Source organism: Arachis duranensis, chromosome 3 (genome assembly GCF_000817695.3).
Source record: "Arachis duranensis cultivar V14167 chromosome 3, aradu.V14167.gnm2.J7QH, whole genome shotgun sequence".
NCBI lineage: Eukaryota > Viridiplantae > Streptophyta > Magnoliopsida > Fabales > Fabaceae > Arachis > Arachis duranensis.
The window spans coordinates 5,134,791-5,154,495 of record NC_029774.3 but is presented as its reverse complement, the minus strand read 5'-3'; the positions used below and the strand labels follow the sequence as shown (position 1 = coordinate 5,154,495).

General features: G+C 35.6%; 3 protein-coding genes across 6 annotated transcripts; all 3 read right to left on the bottom strand.

The window, feature by feature from the left end:
* Positions 1–43: 43 nt before the first annotated feature.
* Positions 44–3,802, bottom strand: LOC107476620 (epimerase family protein SDR39U1 homolog, chloroplastic). The gene is made up of 12 exons (XM_016096464.3): positions 3,563–3,802; positions 2,825–2,900; positions 2,463–2,522; positions 2,060–2,178; positions 1,899–1,943; positions 1,671–1,749; positions 1,453–1,514; positions 1,091–1,193; positions 933–993; positions 762–832; positions 385–524; positions 44–298 (listed from the first exon to the last, which is right to left on the bottom strand). The coding sequence occupies exons 1-12, from the start codon at positions 3,722–3,724 to the stop codon at positions 197–199; spliced, it is 1,080 nt and encodes a 359-aa protein (XP_015951950.1). The 5' UTR covers positions 3,725–3,802; the 3' UTR covers positions 44–196.
* A 1,308-nt stretch (positions 3,803–5,110) lies between these two features.
* LOC107476621 (NADH dehydrogenase [ubiquinone] 1 beta subcomplex subunit 9) lies at positions 5,111–7,327 on the bottom strand. The gene is made up of 6 exons (XM_021137434.2): positions 7,111–7,327; positions 6,948–6,989; positions 6,698–6,779; positions 6,262–6,317; positions 5,517–5,590; positions 5,111–5,246 (listed from the first exon to the last, which is right to left on the bottom strand). Exons 1-5 carry the CDS (start codon positions 7,240–7,242, stop codon positions 5,549–5,551), a joined length of 354 nt encoding a protein of 117 aa, XP_020993093.1. The 5' UTR covers positions 7,243–7,327; the 3' UTR covers positions 5,111–5,246; positions 5,517–5,548.
* Positions 7,328–8,382: 1,055 nt separating this feature from the next.
* LOC107476618 (kinesin-like protein KIN-7E) lies at positions 8,383–15,614 on the bottom strand. 4 transcript variants are annotated; one of them, XM_016096459.3, is made up of 15 exons: positions 14,904–15,614; positions 13,628–13,922; positions 12,953–13,042; positions 12,765–12,865; positions 12,539–12,652; positions 12,375–12,456; positions 12,235–12,302; positions 12,068–12,133; positions 11,852–11,976; positions 11,299–11,635; positions 10,846–10,947; positions 10,612–10,753; positions 9,924–10,477; positions 9,313–9,626; positions 8,383–9,045 (listed from the first exon to the last, which is right to left on the bottom strand). In XM_016096459.3, exons 2-15 carry the CDS (start codon positions 13,845–13,847, stop codon positions 8,730–8,732), a joined length of 2,631 nt encoding a protein of 876 aa, XP_015951945.1. In that variant the 5' UTR covers positions 13,848–13,922; positions 14,904–15,614; the 3' UTR covers positions 8,383–8,729. The 4 variants fall into 4 exon arrangements, with proteins under 4 accessions (XP_015951945.1, XP_052114819.1, XP_020993091.1 ...); XM_052258859.1 differs by having other exon boundaries at positions 14,917–15,614; XM_021137432.2 differs by lacking the exon at positions 14,904–15,614 and adding an exon at positions 14,555–14,579.
* Between the last annotated feature and the right edge of the window lie 4,091 nt (positions 15,615–19,705).

The window sequence follows — 19,705 nt, the reverse complement described above, 5'->3', positions numbered from 1 at the left end:
AATGAAGTGGGATTGGAGATACAATTAGGAAGGAATATATATCTATATTATCTAATAATAATAATATTATGATATTGTAATGCCATGAAGCATCCATTGATCTCAGAAATCTCAGTCAACGGTGAATGCCGCTAAAAAGTTGTGGAGCATGAGCCCAAAGAATAAAGAATATGGCAGATGACATGGTAATATTGCTTCATGAAAGAATTGATTTAAGGGCATCTTTCACGTAAGAATATTTGAATGGGAAACCCAATTTCTTAGCCTGATTCGGAAGCACTCTCTGCCCTTCTAATACCTGCAAAGAGAGATTCAAAGATGCATTTCAGTGAATTTCACACTAAACAAATAGCATAGAGTGGGCGAAATTAACCAACTACTCACCACAGAAGCTCCTTCTCCAAGGACAGCCTTGAGGGCAAAGTCTGGTACCGGCAGCCACGACGGGCGACCCAAGGCATATCCTAGTTGGTCACACAATTCCGCGAATCGGACAGGATTTGGTGCAGTTCCATTGATTACTCCTAAATGATATGAAGTATTCATAAACTATATTACTAAACGGAAAACATAACTGTTGATTTGATAGTACACCAAAAACCAAAAGATATATATGAACATGGAATCAAATCACACAAGTCAGAATCGAGAATTGCACCATCCAAACTATCTATGCTAGCCAATGTTCTATATCCACTAATTTTTGGTTGTTCAGAATTTCAATAAATTTCACTTTGGAGATATGAGAGTTAAGAGTTCACCTTCATAGGAGGGATTTATCAGTGCTTCATATATTAAATTAACAATGTCATCCAAATGAATCCAGGAAAACCTGTACAAAAAGAAAGAAAAATAACTTAATTATGGCGCCTTTCTAAAATTAAGACGCAGCTGGGAACCAATCAATAATAGCTAGAAGACGAGGGACATACCATTGTTTTCCAGAGCCTATAGGTCCACCAGCAAACATCTTGAAGAGAGGTATCATTTTAGCTGTAGAAGATTAAACACACAAAAATATAATGAATTTTAGGAACTTCAGATAATATTTGATGTTGAATCATAAATTCAAGCAGTTACAGACTAATACCTAGTGCTCCACCATCTTTACCAAGAACAACACCAATGCGAATTAGAGCTACTCTAACATCCCCGTTTACTTTTAAGGCTGTTGATTCCCATTCTCGACATACCTGAAAAGATAAGACAGCATCCGTCAATGTGACCTATAACACAAGAGATGGTATATATTGCGAAACGCTCCATTTATTTGAATAACAACTGATGTGCTAATCAGTTAGTATTCAAGTTTAATAGTATTTCAGGTGCAAATGTAAATGACTGTATATCTTCATAAAACCTGCTGAGTAATACTCAGAATATTCTTACGAGGTTCTATAATTTTAATATCTTGTATTCTCTGCAATAGTATCAACAAACATCTGTTCTTACCTCGGCCAAGTAATCATTTCCTGATGGACTTTGTTCATCAAACACTTGTGTCTCACTAGTGCCTGAACAGTGAAAAGAAGTGAAAGACATTTTATATGTAAAATCATGCATAGGTCTATCAATTCAAGTGATTCTAAAGAGTGCACCAAAGCAGTTAACAACCAATAAGCAAGAAAATGATCGATCAGTAGAGAAGAAGATTTGGCATATGAACATACCATAGTAACCAACAGCTGTTGCACTAACAAAAACTTTAGGTCGAATATCCTCTGGCGCACTGTTTATTAATTCTACAACCTTTGCTATTAAATCGACAGGTCAGAGGAAGAATAAGCAATTGCTTGTAAGTAAAATTTGCTTAACTTGATGCACATATATTTGTCAAGAAAAATATACATATAAAAAGGTTTATTTTCAATTTGAATCATCAGGAATCATATGCTTACTTTTGATGTTACTCTAATCCTGCTCTGCTTGATTTCTGTTTTTATCTGCAGAATTAAAATGAGTGTTGCGAAGATATCTATTATCTCTTAATAACCAAAACTCTATGAATCTTTAAGTCAATACAATCCAATAATGACAGTGATAGGAACAAGGCAATAACCTCCGAAGACCATCTGGTACTTATGGGCATTCCAGCCAAGTTAACCACCCCTGTTGAGCCCTGAATGCTATTCTTCCATTCCGACTCCTCCGCAATCTTAATTCCTGGAAAGTCTTTCACTGGAAGGACAAGGCAAGTAACCAATGAATCCAAAGTGCATTATATGTCTACCTTTTTTATTTATTTAAAAGGAAGATAAATGTAGACTTTCAATAGTGAAGGGATCTGAATTAGGTATGAATTTAAACCAACAACAAAAATAGTACTTATAAATTAAAGGAACTCTGCCACTATTAAGTGCAGCTGATGTGTAATTTTGATCAATGTTTGCACTGGTGAAATTAACTGATTTCCAGATTGTCAGTACTAATCAAATTATTACAATGATTTATTACCTTCTTACCCGGAAAAATTGCTTCAGCTTTAGATCTAGAGCGTGTCAAGACATGAACACTATGCTTGTCTGCAAATTGTTTTGATAGCTGAAAGTTAGCTTGATTGAGATATAGGGAAGCAATATATAGACTGAAGCAACTATTTATCAGCAAACTCACCACTAGCATTAAAATTTATGCTTGTATACATGTGTATGCGTGTTTGTCCCTAGTATTCATTAATTTAACCTCACATTAAGATAAAAACTATTTATCATTATCTTTTCGCGCTACCTAAATTTTTTGGATCCATCATTACTGCCAGTAAATATATCAAAATCGATCACGAATGGAATGTAGGAAGTTAGAGGCAGATATAGGGAATGATAACCTGCGTGAAGCCTTTGCACCAACCTTCTACCTATAAAACCTGTTGCTCCAGTTACAGATATGATCATCTGATTCCCCTGCATAAGCACATCATTGTGATAATGATCTTTAATTTAAGGAACCTAAACCAAAAATTGGAAATAATAATCTAAAGACTTGAAGGGAATACCTCTTCATTAAATGTAAACAACTTAGGGTGTCTTTAGTTTGTATTTTCATTTTCTGTTTTCATTTCCAAGTGTTTTCTCATAATTTATAAAGGAAAAAAAAAGAAACCGTGAAAACAATAAAATCTTCTTTTGTATTTGCTTCTTTTTCTTTGGCAAAATTTTGAAAACAGACACGCTTAAAATAATAACAGAAAATGGAAACGCAATTCAATCACACCCTTGGTATCTTGACTAATCTCGTATTTGTAATTTGGTGGAAATTCATATGCAGTTGTCTTTACACGAAATTCATACTTAAAAACAGTTAGATGATTTGACAGGTTTAACTAAATTATCATCTAATAGTTCTTAACCATTAATTTCACATTAAGACAACTGCACTTTGAGTTTCCAATTTTACTCACATTTAATTTATAGAAAGATGGATTAATTAGCAGTGCCTTATGCCTATTAATGTGTGAATTACCAAACTAGTGTTCAATGTATATAGACTTCCCTAAACTTCAGAGTTGATGCAAAATAAAAACTAACAGGAAAAATGGCATGTAGGAGCTAAGTTTAGAGCATACCTTGGAGGTTTGATGAGAGGTGCAGCAAATCCTGAACCTCCTAACCTGGCAGGTCTGGTAAAACAATGGAGAAGATTGAAAAGGTGGAGAATTACATACGGAGTGGGGTAGGGGTAGGTGAAGAGACGAAGAGACATTGTGAGACCAACTCAGAGTCTCCATTAAGATTAAGTTAGAACTCAGAAGAACGAGATGGTGCGTGCGTGTGTGAGCAAGTGAAATAGATTGTTTTAGTATGGTTCAGTTTCGTGTTCAATTTGGAGCCACATCAACTACCTTTTCCATATCCATCACTCGTTCACTCATTCACTCGGTTACTCACTCCTTCCACTTTGACTAGTAATTCTAATTGGACGACCCCGTTGGTTTTTCACTCTATTTTCTTCACTTTACTTTTGTTTTTTATCATTAGAAAGACAGTTACACATACCACATCTAAGTAAATAATTCACAAGAAAAATGACAAGATACCTTAAACAGCTTCTTAATTATTTTTCTAATTTTTAAATAAATGAACATTTTTTAATCTTTTATTTTTTTTCATATGTTCAAAAATATACAAAATATACAATGACTGTGTTGTACACAACATTTTTGTTTATCTCTAATTGAAGTGAATATTTAAAAATGAATACTTAAGTAAGGTAAGAAACACAGTTTGGAATATCACTTGGAAAAAATTGAGATCCGGAAATAAATCACAAGCCCTTATTAACACTGGGATTAACTCATATCATTCACATGATGTACTTTTATTGATGCCTCCTCTCAGAAAGAATGCTACTACCTACTAGCCTAGTTTGAAAAACCAAAACAAAAACTCGTAAGGAAATGAATACGAACGAAAAAGAATTAAGCAGGAACATCCAATATTAGGGTGCTACACTGAGGAATGTGAGTTTCCTGATTGGTGAAGAAACAAGTCAATGATTATGAGAATCCCCTGAGCTACAAGGTAGAAGCATACAACCATCAAGGAAGCTCCAAGCCAAATAAGCCATTGGTGCTTTGGTGGTCCAGTTGCCATGCCATATCCGAAATTGAAAGTCATTAAGAGCAAACCCAATGCCATGACGCAAGTCATTATGCGCAATGTTGAACACACTCTTGCATTGAGAAAAGGCAAGAACATCTTGGATCTTGGGCTCTTGGCAACTAATTAAGGTTATAACTTATATTATACAACAGAGTGTGGCTGCATGAATAACCATCAACTTACATACGATACGAGATTGTTCAAAAAGGAAATTCAAGTTAACATTATCACTATTCGAAATACAAGAGACATCCGCGGTAACAGAAAAGAGAAAACTACTAGGTTGTGTTTGAAATTAAAAAAAAAATAAGTATATTATGGAATCATATTCCCGGACGTGAAAAAACTGATTTGTCTCCCAAACTCACCGTAAAGCATTTATCTAAGTTAAAGCAGTTGCCGCTTTCCATGGAGTTTATCCTCAAATCTTAGATGGTGAAATAGTAGGAGAAAACAGAAAAATGGTACCGCAGTTAAGGTTCAAAAGTTAACGCTGCAAGAATGCTATGAAATGCAAATGAAAATTGTCAGCATTGAATTTCAGTTTGATATATGCATTCATACAAATCCAGCAGTAGAAAATGCTACTTTAGGTTTATGACCATAGGAATTCATTTTCTTCAACATCAGAAGCATGGTTGGACCAATCTACATCAAAATTGAAAACAGTCAAAAAGCCATAGAAGAAGTTCCGCAGCAAGAACTGTGCCAATCAGCAATGGGAGAAAGAAAGTGCACACCACAACCCATCCCATGATTAATCATAATCATAATACAAATAAAAGGATCAGGAATTTGGTGATGTAGCATAGAAATATGTGATCTATCTTTTAATTTCAAGCATGTTTTATTTGTAATGTTGCATACTCACAACATAATCCACAATCTAGTAAAGCATATTATAAGTTAGTTGATTACCTTTATTCATTACAAGAAAAAAGTTTATGATTTCAGTCATTATCTTCACGACCAAAGTTATAAACTATCTCAATCTGCAGCAAGAACAGAACACCAGATTAGGTAAAAAAATAAGCATACTCCAAGGCACTAAAACATCAAACAATAACTATCCCAGTCTCAAACCAACCTACTGGTACCTTGAGGATCTCATAGGAAAAATGAGGAAAATGATTGAGGATCAGAGAAAGGCAGCACACATGGGATACCTTAACTCTCAAATAAAAGAGGGTTTATTCCTCTCCTATGCCTTTACATTTACCAAGACAATTACGACAACAAAGTCTATTCCAATTATGTGAAATTGGATACATAGCAAACAAAACCAGTGTTTTATCAAGAAAAAACCATTTAAAGAAACTCTTTCTTAATGATTTCATAAATAAAAACTTTACCTGAATATCGGCTTACCCTTTATCCAAACTAACTCTCTAATTCTAACTATTTCTTCACATTACCATCCCTCGCAACATAAGATGTATAGTCATAACTATTGAATAATTGAAAAGTGAAAAACAAATCACTAATCTATAGAAGATAAGATATCATGTAACAAGGGGAGTATCATATCCAATAATAGGTATACAATTTGGTGGTGTTTAATGTACAAAAGAATAAGCATTCAGCCCACCAAGATTGAGTGTATCAACTGAGAGAGATGGGAAAATAGACATGATAAACTTGGTGTATAATCATAGCGACTTACCCCCTCGGGTGGAGTTGGGTTGCGAGTAAACTTGGAACCACCGGGAGCCCAAGGAACTATTACACATTAGCAAACACGAGTACATAAACAAGGTTAATATCAAAACTGAACGGAATAATAGAGCAGAAAAAGAAAAAGGACCACTGCATAGGATTTTACAAACTCCAGAAACAAGTTACAGATTATCTGAAGATCCGAAAACAATAACAAGTTAATAACTAAAGGGAAGTTCCTTGTCTTAGCGCCTACGCTCTAAAAGGACCCGCACCTCAGACAAGTTGCATATTTCACATGATTGGTAATTGAATTACATAGAAATGCACAGAGTAATCAGCTCTAAAACCGAAGCTTACATTCAAGATATTAAAATATTGTTCTACAAATTGTTTAAGAAACAAGTGTAAGTAGCAAAATCTGAGTGAGATAATGCTGTTACCTATATAAGGATCAGGGTGGCGCCACTTATTGTAGGTAGCTTCACCATCTTCTATCATCCGATCGATGGTATCAAGGTCTTCCTGTTAGTCACATTGATCACTTCAATTTCATAGTTCAACGCATACAAATCTAGAATACGCACTCTAACAAATAATAAGTATTGTAGTAGGCACTAATCAAATGCAACATATTTTAAGTCTTAATTTAGCACTAATTAAAAAGAATGCAATGTTGGATGAGAAACGAACCACGTGTCTGTGTTGCTCGAACCTTTCGCGGAGGTTAGCTGCCTGAAAAAGATGAACAAGAACAAGAAAAAACGGTTATACATAACCAGAGAGAGAGAGAGAGAGAGAGAGAGAGAGAGAGAGAGAGAGAGTATGTGGGAATGGAAAAAGGAAGAAATGGTACGTCGTCGTAGAAGAGGTGACGATGGACGGCCCAATTGAGGGTGTCTTTGAGGGCGCGTCTGTAGAGGATCCGGACCCTCTCTCTTTGCGCCGCCCTCCGAGCAGCGTGAGCCGCCGTCGATGTCAGACTCATCCTTCTTCTTCTTCTTCCCTTTCGATTCTCTCTCTCTTTTGCTTCTCTTCGGCACAATTTCACAGCTCACATCTGAAAGCTGAAGGTAGATCAAACCAGAGACTGCCTACCATAAACGACGTCGTGTCACCTGGCAATGTAAACGACGTCGCATTGTAATTCATTATGGACCATGCTGTGCTGGGCCTTTATCAAATTATAAAGCCCTAAATTGAAAAGAAAATATAAAATGTCACCGTCCAAAAACTGGTTTGACAAAAACATTATGGGACAAATTCGTTTAACTTGTCCCCAAAAAAAAAAAAAAGATAGATAAACCAAATAATAATATTATTTAATTAATAATATGACAGTCAAATGAGAAAGGACTATTTTATCTCAAAAATGTTTCATAAAGATTAATCAGTTTGTAAAACTGTAAAAGAACTAATTTGCCCCCCTTTTTTCTTATTTCAAGTTTGAATTTTACCAATTTTTAGTTCTAAAAACGATATGTTAAGTTTATTGCCTTTTAAAGAAACACGTAGGCCATAGAATTTCATTTTAAGTATTTTCATTTTATTCGATGACCACCATGATTTTTATCATAAGTTTCTTTAGCATTTTTCTATGGTTATAACCGTATAGCCTAACCTCTAAGAAACAAATTGAACTGTGTTAGTTGACGAGCCTTTTTTATTATTGCGATAAAATACTTGATTTGCTTAGTAAAATAAATTTAAAAGATCAACACCCCAAAAAGCGATTTGCACAATTTTTTTAACAAATACATTTTCGGTTTTGTGAAAAAAATAAAGATTTAAACATCATTAAATTGGCAACTTAAAATATTTTATAATCGCAGTTGTTTTTGCTGATGCCGTGTTATGTAATTAGATGTACATCTAAAACGGTTCTACACGAAATTAAATTCTTGATCTATCAGTGTTTAAATTCTTCCTTTCTCACTATACCAACATTTTTTCTTTTCAAAAAAATTGATCCTTTCTTTTTCTATTGGAATCACTTTTATTGCGAGTCTTGTGGCTTATTCCTTAGATATGTAGCTTGTAGCATTTTGACATTAGCAGTTAAAAGAAGTGTATCCGTGTTTCGACAATTTCGACTTGAAGCCTACCAAAGTAGTTAAGCTAATCAGAATAACAAACCTAGCTAATACATATAATATAAGAGAAACTCGTTTAAAACAATAATACACTAATCTACTCTGCCTCTACAATATTATCCAAAACATCTTTACAAGGAAGCAAGCAACTCATCAAACAATTGTGCTCGATAAAATTAGAAAAAAGAAACCAATCCGTTAAATGGTACACCAAAATCATAACCAGAACCACCCAAAAGCCAAACCTCAGGACTCGTACATTTCCATCTCCATTGAAGAAAGAATGCTAAGCATGTCAACTGTGAACAGTGATCAGAAACTATTCGATATAATGTCTACAATGCTGTACACGTGTCACGTGTGTTATATCCACAAACAAACCTTAAAGAGATGCTCTGCTGCTTCTCCATGAAGATCTTCGTACTGTGTGTTGGGGTGTGAAGCTTAAACCAAACATCTCCTTAAGGGCCATACCCTGCTCTGAGAACCTCACCAACTTTGCAACTACTGTGGCACTCTCCATTACATGGTTCATATCACTAGTGTTACTCCATAAACGGGTCGCTAGCTGCATCCTCCTGCGCTTTGAATCCAACGGAATGTCCCATTCCTTGAACAGCTTTGTTCTCTCATCTCCAGAAAGCCTTTTCTGCATAAGCTTGACCAGCATTTCTCTCTCTCGACGAAGAGCCTTCACACTACGACAACATGAAATACGCACCCGAGTAAATACCATTACAGTGCAAGTAACAACTAGATTTTGTGTCACGAGCACAAATAACCTTGTATTTCTTGACACATTCTTTTTAATTTAGCAGCAGAAGGATTCTCGATTACAAAAAAATGTTGGCTATATATCAGATACTGAAATATATCACATCATTTTGGTAAATGCACACTTGGATTCATGTTCCAAAATATATCAGATACTGAAATAAAGCATAAGTGATGGAGGCAGAGAGAACCTTGCAGCAAGCGTGATTGTTGGAGCATCCTTCAGAGACCCGTTTGCACTGAAAAATGTTTCTTTGAGGAAAGTTAGTCTTCTCAGCTCTACCTCCATGTAAATCGAGTCTTTTGGATCACCCCTGAACAAAAGAAAGAAGTAGGTCCTGTGCGTCAATGGTACGCAGCAAGCTTTCCACAGTTCAATTATCTCCTTTTGTTGCTTTGTGAACTGCAGAGACCAATTTAGAGGAGTTCCAGGTGCCTCTAACATTGGATCAACCCCTACATCTTTCACATTCTTCACGGATGATTTTCCTTGTGTCTCTTCACCCTGAAAAGTCAGAAATGTAGAATTCAGTCATCAAGCATCGAGATAAATGTCTGTGCTTCTTTTTTTTTTTAAGGGAAGGGCATTCAAATTTTAAACATCAAGTGGACAATGATCCCAATAGAAGTGTACACGTGATAATTTATATTAATCATCCATGTTTGCTACAAGGGTAAAGTTTCACCTAATTAATTAATTATTAAGCTGTCATTGTATAAGATTCGCCTAGATAACAAATTTAGATTCTATTTGTTTTTTCCCCCTGAAACTTATTAGAAGGCAACTGAAATTTATTCTTACCTGACCATCAACAAGCTGCTTCTGATACTCAAGTTTGACCATTTCCTTCATCCCAGCAACAAAAGTTTGAATGCTAGTAACTTCTTCTCCAAACTCATTTGCAGATGGACTTCCGATAGAAGACTGAGAACCATCTCCAAATCTTGTGGAATCCCCAAAATCTAGCGGAGCTAACTTCCTTCTCCAACTATCCGGTCTTCCAGGGAATCTTTCAAACCCATTGGCGGGAGTCCTATCCATTTCTCCTGCTCTCTCGGGAGAACCAGTCATGTGGTATTCCCTACAACTCCAGCTCCTAGTTAATTTAAGACTTCTAGAACTTGACATACTTCCTGATATATCTTGTGAAAATTGATCAAGTACACTATATGATGAGTTGTTTTGAATTTGACTCTCTTCTCTTTCTTCATTCATCGTTTCATTTTCCTCTCCAGATACTGTTAATGCTAATTCTCCATTGCCACTTAGTGAAGGATCAAGATGTTCTGAGTTGTCTCGACTTGACTCCTCCAGCTCAATACATTGAACTTCTTTGCAAACTTCATCAGGGTATTCTGTACAAGCATAAGTAAGGAGCTGTATATACTATTGAAATTACATGATCTGATGCTAACCCACATTTATGATAGGGCATCATTTTTGTGAAATTACATAGTACAGGCATGTGGATGATAGAAGTAAGAGTTACCTTCATGACTACTTCCAGTGTCATCACCATCATCAAAATGGGGATTGTCGAACTCTCTCATGCGCCTATCTGGACGGTGTGGACCACAAATACTTGATGATTCAGATACTGAATGGTCATCGTCCCAGTTATCTTCCCCGTCCTGAAAATTAAGGAAAAAAGCGAGAATCAAAATTTAGAGGCTTAACCGCTAATTTGTGACATAATTTTCCGTTATTAGGAAATGAAAATTACCTTTTTAGATTTCTGATCCTCTTCGATCATGCGAAGCAAATCGTCAACCCTTGATTGAGCAAGATCACGTTGCTTAGCTAGCTCCTTAACTTCCTTCTCCAACTGAATAATTGGAAACCAGGTTATTAACATTTAGTTAGTAATAAGAATGTGATATGCATGTTGGCCAATGCAACTTGAAAAAATCCCACACTTTTCCTTAAAAAAATAAATAAATAGAATAGAAGACATTGAAGCAGACTATTAGGGACCTATGAAACTCAGTTCTACCCTTCTTATCTATTGGGATACATAAATTCATGAAGCACAAGTATTGTTCAAGAAAACATGTACCTAGGAAAGAGAGGTTAATAATGATATACAAGATTGTTCTAAATCAACATCTTGTAAGTTCCACAACTAGGTCTAGTCCACAATCAATATAAACGCAATGGAATAGGAATTCAAACTGACCTTTTCTATCTGGAGATCCTTCTTCCTCAACAATGATACATAATCACAATTGGAGGCAGTGGGATTAGGGGTTCTTAACTCACTTTCCAACCTAGCTACCTCTTTTTGCAATTGCTTAACCAAGGCCTTATCAGACATCACCACATTAACCTGCGCTTTGGTGGTCACTTCTTTTGCACAACAAGCAAAAAGAAGCGTGTTTCTTGTTTGCTCAACATGACTTCGTGCGGGGCTTAATGTACAAATAATGGCTGTTCTAGCATTGCCACCTATGGAAGGCTGAAGTATGCGTGTCAACTTTGAATCCCTGTAGTTAATGTGTCCATTTCTTCCCTTGCTGCATTTAATCAAATTATATCAGTGGAAATTCAAGGGTTTCTTCTCATATTTGATGCTAGAGGCAGAAACTAAAATTAGCGAAAGGCAGTTTGAAATGCATCATCTAGCATTAAGAAAACCAAGGTTAAGAGATAGGCAGCCAAATAAAGAACTAAACTACATTAAAAACTAAGCACACATGACATATATAATAGGAATGGAAGAAGTAGGCAACCTCAGCTTGCGGATGACTGTTCCAAGAGTAAGTAAACTCCGGTTTATATGACAACCTTCTTTCAGTCTCACCCCAGCTGATGATAACTGAGATGCACGCTCACTTCCTGCCAAATCAACAAAATTCTGCAAAGAAACAAAACAAATTAATAATTTCAAAATTTTTGGTATGCATTTATTGCCTAAACAAGGAGTACTTTTAAAAATGCAAACATACCACGCTGGCAGCTAGGGTGGCTGAGTTACCTTTGCCCAAGAATTCCCTGGCAGAACTTTCTATTGTCTGAAACAATACAATTTCAATATTAGGAGCTTTTTTTTTTAATTATTTTTTAAGATATAAAAAGTACAAGAATTTAATTACAGAAATGGAAAGGCACACACCAATCTGATAATTTGATGAGATCTTGAACTCTTTTCATTTAGGTATGTCTCTCCTACCTGTCTCTGAGCTGCAAGGATAAATTAATGTAATGCTTGATGTACAAACAACCTAAAAAAAAAAACTATACAAGCTCCGTTACCTTCACAAAACGATAGAAGCTCTTGCAAATGCCCCCAGTCCCGTAAGTTCTCCTCTGTAAGTTTCTCTAAAATGGGTCCTCTCTGAGAAAAAAGAAATGAAAACAATCATTAGTTATGCAATCCATTTTATGAAATTTCAACCTAATATATGAAAGGTATTCACCTCAGGATCATCACGCAGCCTAAGTGGAGTATTGTCTGTACTGAGGAGGTCTCTAACAACTTCATTGTAAATTTCAATTGCTGAGAACTTTATCACAAATGCTCTTTCCTCATGCTATAAAGGTCACATTAAACTTGTGTTAATAGCACTGGGTAATGTTATAGTAAAGAACTGATAATGAAGAGTCAAACAGACAGTTGAAAACTTTGGTAGCGTAATTATTTACCCTTTTTATATAGTCAAAAATATCTGCTACAGCATATTCAGTTATTCCAACCATTGTATATGTCTTTCCACTGCTTGTTTGCCCATATGCAAAAATACTGGCTGAAAGAACATATAATTATATGAACACCTAGTAAACAAAACGGGAGATGGATTTAAAGAAACTAGTGGGTATAATAATATACTTACAGTTAATCCCATTAACAACTGAAAGAGCGATTTCTTTTGCTCCTTCCTCATACACCTGTCTTGTATCGCAGTCACCCCGAAATACTCTGTCTACCAATCATAACAAAATTTCATAAACATTGTGCATAAGTGGACACCAAGTCACCAACACAGCATACAGTACCTTAATTGAGAATGCACCAAATGTGATTGTTTAATATCAACTTTTGCGGGAAAGAATAAAAAAGTTAAACAATCATAGAGATTGACACATTAACCAGTTATGTCAATTAAGACAAACATACAAATATAATTTTACAAATTGTGGAATAGCCACTAACTTTATCTTTCAAAGTTAAACAATCATAGAGATTGACACAGGTTTATTAGGGAAGATTGCATCTCCATCACCGTAAGTAAAAAAGTAACTGGATCTGATAATGTTCAACTTATCAAAGCTAATAATCTATGTTCTCCAAGTAAGATAAGTGATCCCTTAGAGACTACACATGTGTTGAATCCAACATACATTACAAGTTCCAAATTATTGTTATTATAAGTTAAACACGAAGCTGCAAAGTTCTAACAACAACACGGACTTTCCTAATAATAAAACGGATTAAAAGTAGGCTTTTTCCTATGAAATCCGCAGGCCCTTTAATAAAAAAACATATTAAAGACCAGTCATTTGCTTACCAAATGTATATGCACTTGGAAATGTTGAACCCTCCCGTAATGTGTTCCGGTACAAGACGGTAGTATCATTAATGCATTCCCAGTCTGCGGTTTCATTTGCAGCAGTTTCCTTCTCATTCAGAGGCCTTAGCCTTATCAACACAAAAATCTTCTCTTCGCGACCACTTAGCGCTTGCATCTTCTCCCATTTCAGCAGCTCCTCACCACCAATAGCCCCCATTTTCTCACACTTACCTCAATATTCTCTCCAATTCACAAGCTCATCAGAAAACTCCGAGCAACCCCATAATGGATCCTATAAGAGCAAGACAAAGTGGTGTGGTTAACAAACCGATTCCATTTTCTAAGCTGCATGATACAGCTGAGAGTTCAAGATAAACTAAAATCACAAATGGGAGATCACCAATACAACAGAATGGTTAATTTTCCTTTGATAAATAAATAGAAAATAACAACAACACTAACAAGGAGTCTAACTTTAGATCGTGCCAGACCAACACAAGAAAGAAAAGAGCAATGACAAAAAAACAGAATGCTAACTAATTACGTTTTTATCATATCATCAAAAAAAAAAAATTTAATCGGTAGTTGGCATTATAATATCACGACCATAAAAAGCTTCTGTTTTAAGAGACAGATTGATAAATCATAGGTTTAGTACAATTAAAGGATATGCTAGCCATGTTGATTATTCTTTGGTACCAAGCTTCATCCAGAGGAAAACATGAAAAAATAAATAAATAAAAATAAATAATACACACTAGTGATAAAAAGAAAAAAAAATAGAAAAGCGAGCTGGGGCCTAATTCGTAAACAGATATAGCAGGGTTCTTCTTTTGTTTAAAAAAAAAATTAAAATAAAAACTTTCCTTGAACAGTGACCAATTCCAATGTAAGAATAGAAAGCTTTTCATTGCAGCGACCCACCTCAAAAATAATAATAATGCTTGAGAACGAAGCAAAAAAAGTTTATAGTTTTAGCATAAATTTGATATCGACCTCTGACTATGGAGTCTATGGTAGTTATGCACAGCAAAGCAATGGTCCCCATCTAACATGGGGCCATCTTTTTCAACCTTTCACCTTCCTCCTCTTTAATTATTTCTTTTTTCTTTTCCCATTCCAACTATCTACCCAACCAGAATAAAAAAAGCGACTCTCCCTCTCACACACACTTCACATTCTCATCACAGATTTTTTTCAACCTCCAGTGTCATTTTCACGAGACGTTACTACAACGTTAACGGTGAAAATAGTAATTCACAGATCAACTTACTTCCCTTACGAACCTGAAGCTTCTCCAGCTGCTGCTTCTTCTTTTTTTCCCTCTTCCTCTTTGCTTCGTTGATCACGAATCAGAAACAGAACACGAGACAAACATGTTGCGATAACCGAGTGAGTGGATGGATCTTTCGGAACGACGTCGTCTTCAAAATATGCTTGGATGATGACGTGGCGCTAAATCTCAGATTCCGAGAAAAGAAAAGAAAAGAAGAGAAGAAGAATAATAGGAGATAAAACAGTGAAAATTGAAAAAGGAAAAACCGCAAGGAAGATGAGTTGAGTTGAGGGAGGCACGATCTCAAAGAAAATAAAAAATAAAAGCACCGAAGGCAGAAAACACGGCAGTGGCTCCGGTGAGTTAGTTTCGGTTAGTTTCTTTCAGTGTCTCACTCTCGCTCTCAAACAAGCACAGTTGAGGAATGAGAATGGACCAGCAGGCACGTTTGTTCTGATCCGTTGTCAACTTCTGTTTTCTACCATCAGTGGGGAGGGAAATGACGACGGTGACCCTGAGCTGTTGACATTGGTCATTGGTGTTTGTGAGGGTGGAAAATATGAAGGATGTCACGTGATGGAGCGGCAACAACTAACAAGTGGGAAAGAGGAGGAGGCTTGTTATGATGGTAGCACGTGGTGGAGAGAGAAACGCCGTTTAGAAAACGTTAGCGTCTTTAATGGGTGTGTACTGTTGCGAAACTGAAACCGTCGTCCATTGTTTTGAGGCACCTGTAATTGGGGAAAGAAATTTGAAAAATATAAAATAATAGCTCTATGCATTTTAGTTTGAGGAAAATGATCACGTATATATTTTTAGATATTAGTAAAATTTTAGTGTAATATTTAATTATTAAATTTTATGGTATTTTTAAAAATTTTAGAAATAAAACAATATAAGCGTATTGATAGATTTTAATAAAAATATATCAAAAGTTTATAATTTTAATAAATTTTAATGTTTTTTATAAATAGTAAATTTTTTTTATTGTTTAGTTAAATCCATAAAAGAATGATAATAGTAAGTAAATTAAAAATGTCAATAAATTATAATTTAAATGATATAGTTTTTTCATATTTATCTAAGAAATTGTGATTCGAGTCTCTTTATTTTTTAAATAAAAAACAAATTAGAAACGAAAACATTTTTTATTGATACTTTTGATGCATGGTATGTTATATAGGAAAAATTCTTGTTTGAGAGGACCTCTGCTCATCTCCTAGAAGAAGATGCACAATGTTTCTTTAATCCATGCTTCTATTTGCATATTGTTTATATCTTACACTTTCTTCATGCAAATTAAAAGGAATATGAGATGAAAATTGAGTCTTGACGGCAACAAGCTAAGTGATGCATATATTGATGCATGGCTCAATTTTTTTTGTTATGAAACAAAGCTTAGTGTTGTTCAATGTAATAAATGTATGGACAAATTTTTTTCTGTTATAATATCAGATGTAAAAATAAAGGTGGGCTGCGTTTTGTATTATGCAGGCTTTTCAAATTTTTTTTATTTGTTTTAACCCAAACGCAGCCTGCGTTTTGTGAGGGGTGAATTTTATTTTTTTTCGTATTAACAAAACGCAGCTTGCGTTTTGTGCTGAGTCTCAGCTTTTCTTTTTTTTGAAACGCAAAACGCAGGTTGTATTTTTTGCGTTGTCAGATTATTTTTTTGAAAAATGAAAAACGCAGGTTGTGTTTTGTGAGAAAAAATATTTTAATGAAGAGGTCTGTCTATAAATACGAAGCACTCCTCGCCCAAACGGCCTCACTCCCATTCTACTCATCATACTCTTCTTTTGAATACATATGTTCTAGTTCTTAGTTTTTTTTTTTTTTTACAATTAGGTGTGTCAAAAAAATCAGAGTAGGTGAAGTTGAAGTTATGGAAAATATTGTAAATTTGCGAGTATATTATAACGGTGAAGTTATAACAAACACACATGAAGGAGTGACTTTTGTTTGTGAATGTCCATTGTTATTTGCTATTCCATATACCATGAGCTTTGTCGAGTTGCAAAATGGGCTTTGTAATAACATTCAAAGCCATATTTTGAAAAGGATGAGCAACCTTTTATACAGAAACCATGTGCAAGTATTAGGTGGGCTAATACAGTTTCAATTAATGCCCATCACTGACGATGTCAGTATGCAGCAGATGTTCTGTATTTATCAACAAACCCGATTTCACGTGCCGATGATAGAGCTATACGTTGAGTTTGAACAGCAGTCATGGTCGGACGTGGTCGGCGAGGAGTTCAATGTTGATGAGCTCGGTGATATAGATTGGGAAGAAGATAATAATGACAGTGAAGAGGAGTTCGAAGCTAACTATAAAGTCGATGACGAAAACGATGACGGAGACATGACAGGCAATCTGGAAGTGCAAAGTGAAGCAAATGTGATTGTAAGCCAGCACCCGTTTGGTGTTCCGTCTTTTATGCGGACTCTAGATTTCGAAGCCATGCATGACCCGGAATTTTCTGAGTATGCGAATACGGGTATGTTATGATTATTAACTCAAGTTTCCTATAGTGTTTAATTTATTTGCCTTGTCTGACTGATGGTGGTGCGCATGTCATAGGTGAAGGTAACGCTACGGCGGAAGATGGTGAGTTTAGTGTTGGAATGGAATTTGGTTCGAGAGAGTTGGTGATATCGACAATCAAAAGTTACACTATCTCTAGAGGAGCTGATTACACTATGTATGAGTCTGAGCCACAGACATTTTATGCGAAATGCAAGGGGTATGGTGCAGGGTGCGATTGGCGTATCCGGGCTAGCTTGATTCGAAAGAAAGCTTGTGGGAGATCAGGAGATACAATGGCAAGCACACGTGTACCGCGGGAACAATATCACAATATCATGCCAAGTTGGACTCGGACATAATTGCAGATGCCATTAGGCCGTTGGTCGAATCAGACCCCTTGATAAAGGTGAAGTCTGTTATTGCAGAAGTTCAATCCAGGTTCAACTACACTGTCAGTTACCGCAAGACTTGGTTGGCAAAGCAGAAAGCTATTGCCAAAGTTTTTGGTGATTGGAAAGTTTCTTACTAGACTCTACCAGTATGGTTGAAAGCAATGACGGTGAAGATGCCAAGGTCTCGTGTTCAAATCAAAACGCTTTTCGTTTACCGTGAGAGTGAGGAGGTTCAAGATGTAAGAGTTCTGCACTACATTTTTTGGAGCTTCTATCCGTGTATTGTAGCATTTAGACATTGCAAGCCACTGGTGCAAGTTGATGGCACGCACCTGTACGGAAAATATAAAGGTGCACTTCTGGTAGCGGTTGCACAAGATGGGAATCAAAACATTGTGCCTATTGCATTTGCATCTGGACGTACCGCTCAAGAGACTCATGAGTATCACATGGCTCGGTGTCTCTGCACCGCCGGACCCAAGCAATATTAATCTTCCTGAACACGTGATCGTCCGGATCGGGCTCCCGACCAAAACACGCAATGCAGTTCTCCACCAAAAACCGGTGACTGCTATCTGATCTACCCGTAATGGCCTCCCCATTAAACGGGAGACCAAGAATATAGCTTACATCTTCCAACATCACCGTCACTTCACCGACCGAAAGATGAAATGTGTGACTCTCCGGCCTCCAGCGTTCCACCAAAGCACTCAGTAGTGCAGAATGACCTCTCATTTTGCCTACTCGCAAAACGTGTTGAAACCCAGTCAATGCCAGTGTCGCTGCAGCTACCTCGTTAAAGGTATCTGACGGATCCAGTTTTCTGGACAACAAATTTCTGATAGCCTGCAAAAAGAAAAATGATAATTATTAAATTCTAAATAATATCGATTAATAATTTGTTAAAAAAATAGCAACAACAATTAAATGCTAAAGAATTTAGTATTTTTATTTATTTCTTACATATGTTTTAGTACATTCGAGTATGACGGATCAAGTATGGATCTGAATTTTATTTAAGAATTTAATATTTAACCAATGAATTTGCTGTATACTCACATGTACTCACAAGGCAAATTTATACTTAGAACACTTAACGCAGATTATGTATTTATACTACTCTAAGCATAAACCGTGGTAGCCAACAAGGTTTTATGCTCACAGCTTTTTTTTTCATAAACCGTGGTGACCAACCAAACAGCTGCGGTTTATGTACAACGTTTTCTAAGTGTAAACCGTGGCAACCTCCCACGGTTTATGCACAAATTGAAAACTGTGGTCACCTACCATGGTTTACATAATAAGTTATGTACAAAAATCTTCACACCCATTTTAATTGAGCAAATTGCCCTAAAAATAATAATAAATCACTAAAAAATAATAATAAATTATTACACATTATTGTTATTAAAAATTATTAATAAATTATTCTCATTAACATACCAATATAATAATAATAATAATAACAACAACGTCACTAACAATACAGAGATTAATTTGCCTAATAATAACAATAATAATATAATAACAGTATTAAAAAATTTAAACCGTAATGAGAAATAAATAACAACATAATATTAGTTATAATAATATTAATAACCACAATACTACTAATTACAACACAAATAAGTAAAATTCGAATAAATCTATATATTTATTGTTAAATATAAAAAAATTACTTACAAATTGAGAATGATCCAAATACTCAATAATATGTTCTTCCGGTTTGGTATAATCACGCACCATTTTTTCTGTACCGTGCAGTTCTTCTTCAGCAACACTTAGCTCCTTTACGGTTAATTCTTGCTTCCTCACTCCCCTTCAACTCTTTCTCACTTTGCTTCAGTAACTAGTGATTTACTTTGCTCCCTTTCCAA

Bases quoted from the DNA above. Each gene is read 5' to 3' on its own strand.
- LOC107476620 (XM_016096464.3), bottom strand. From the start codon at position 3,724: ATGGAGACTCTGAGTTGGTCTCACAATGTCTCTTCGTCTCTTCACCTA. The intron at 1,515-1,670 runs GTATGTTCATAT...TTCACTGTTCAG, and splicing joins AACAGCTGTTGGTTACTATG to GCACTAGTGAGACACAAGTG. The intron at 525-761 runs GTGAACTCTTAA...CATATCATTTAG, and splicing joins GATAAATCCCTCCTATGAAG to GAGTAATCAATGGAACTGCA.
- LOC107476618 (XM_016096459.3), bottom strand. From the start codon at position 13,847: ATGGGGGCTATTGGTGGTGAGGAGCTGCTGAAATGGGAGAAGATGCAA. The intron at 12,866-12,952 runs GTAAGTATATTA...ATGTTCTTTCAG, and splicing joins AGTTGTTAATGGGATTAACT to CCAGTATTTTTGCATATGGG. The intron at 10,948-11,298 runs GTCAGTTTGAAT...CCAATTATTCAG, and splicing joins AGGATCTCCAGATAGAAAAG to TTGGAGAAGGAAGTTAAGGA.
- LOC107476621 (XM_021137434.2), bottom strand. From the start codon at position 7,242: ATGAGTCTGACATCGACGGCGGCTCACGCTGCTCGGAGGGCGGCGCAA. The intron at 6,990-7,110 runs GTACCATTTCTT...CATCTTTTTCAG, and splicing joins GTCACCTCTTCTACGACGAC to GCAGCTAACCTCCGCGAAAG. The intron at 6,318-6,697 runs GTAACAGCATTA...AATGTGTAATAG, and splicing joins CCACCCTGATCCTTATATAG to TTCCTTGGGCTCCCGGTGGT.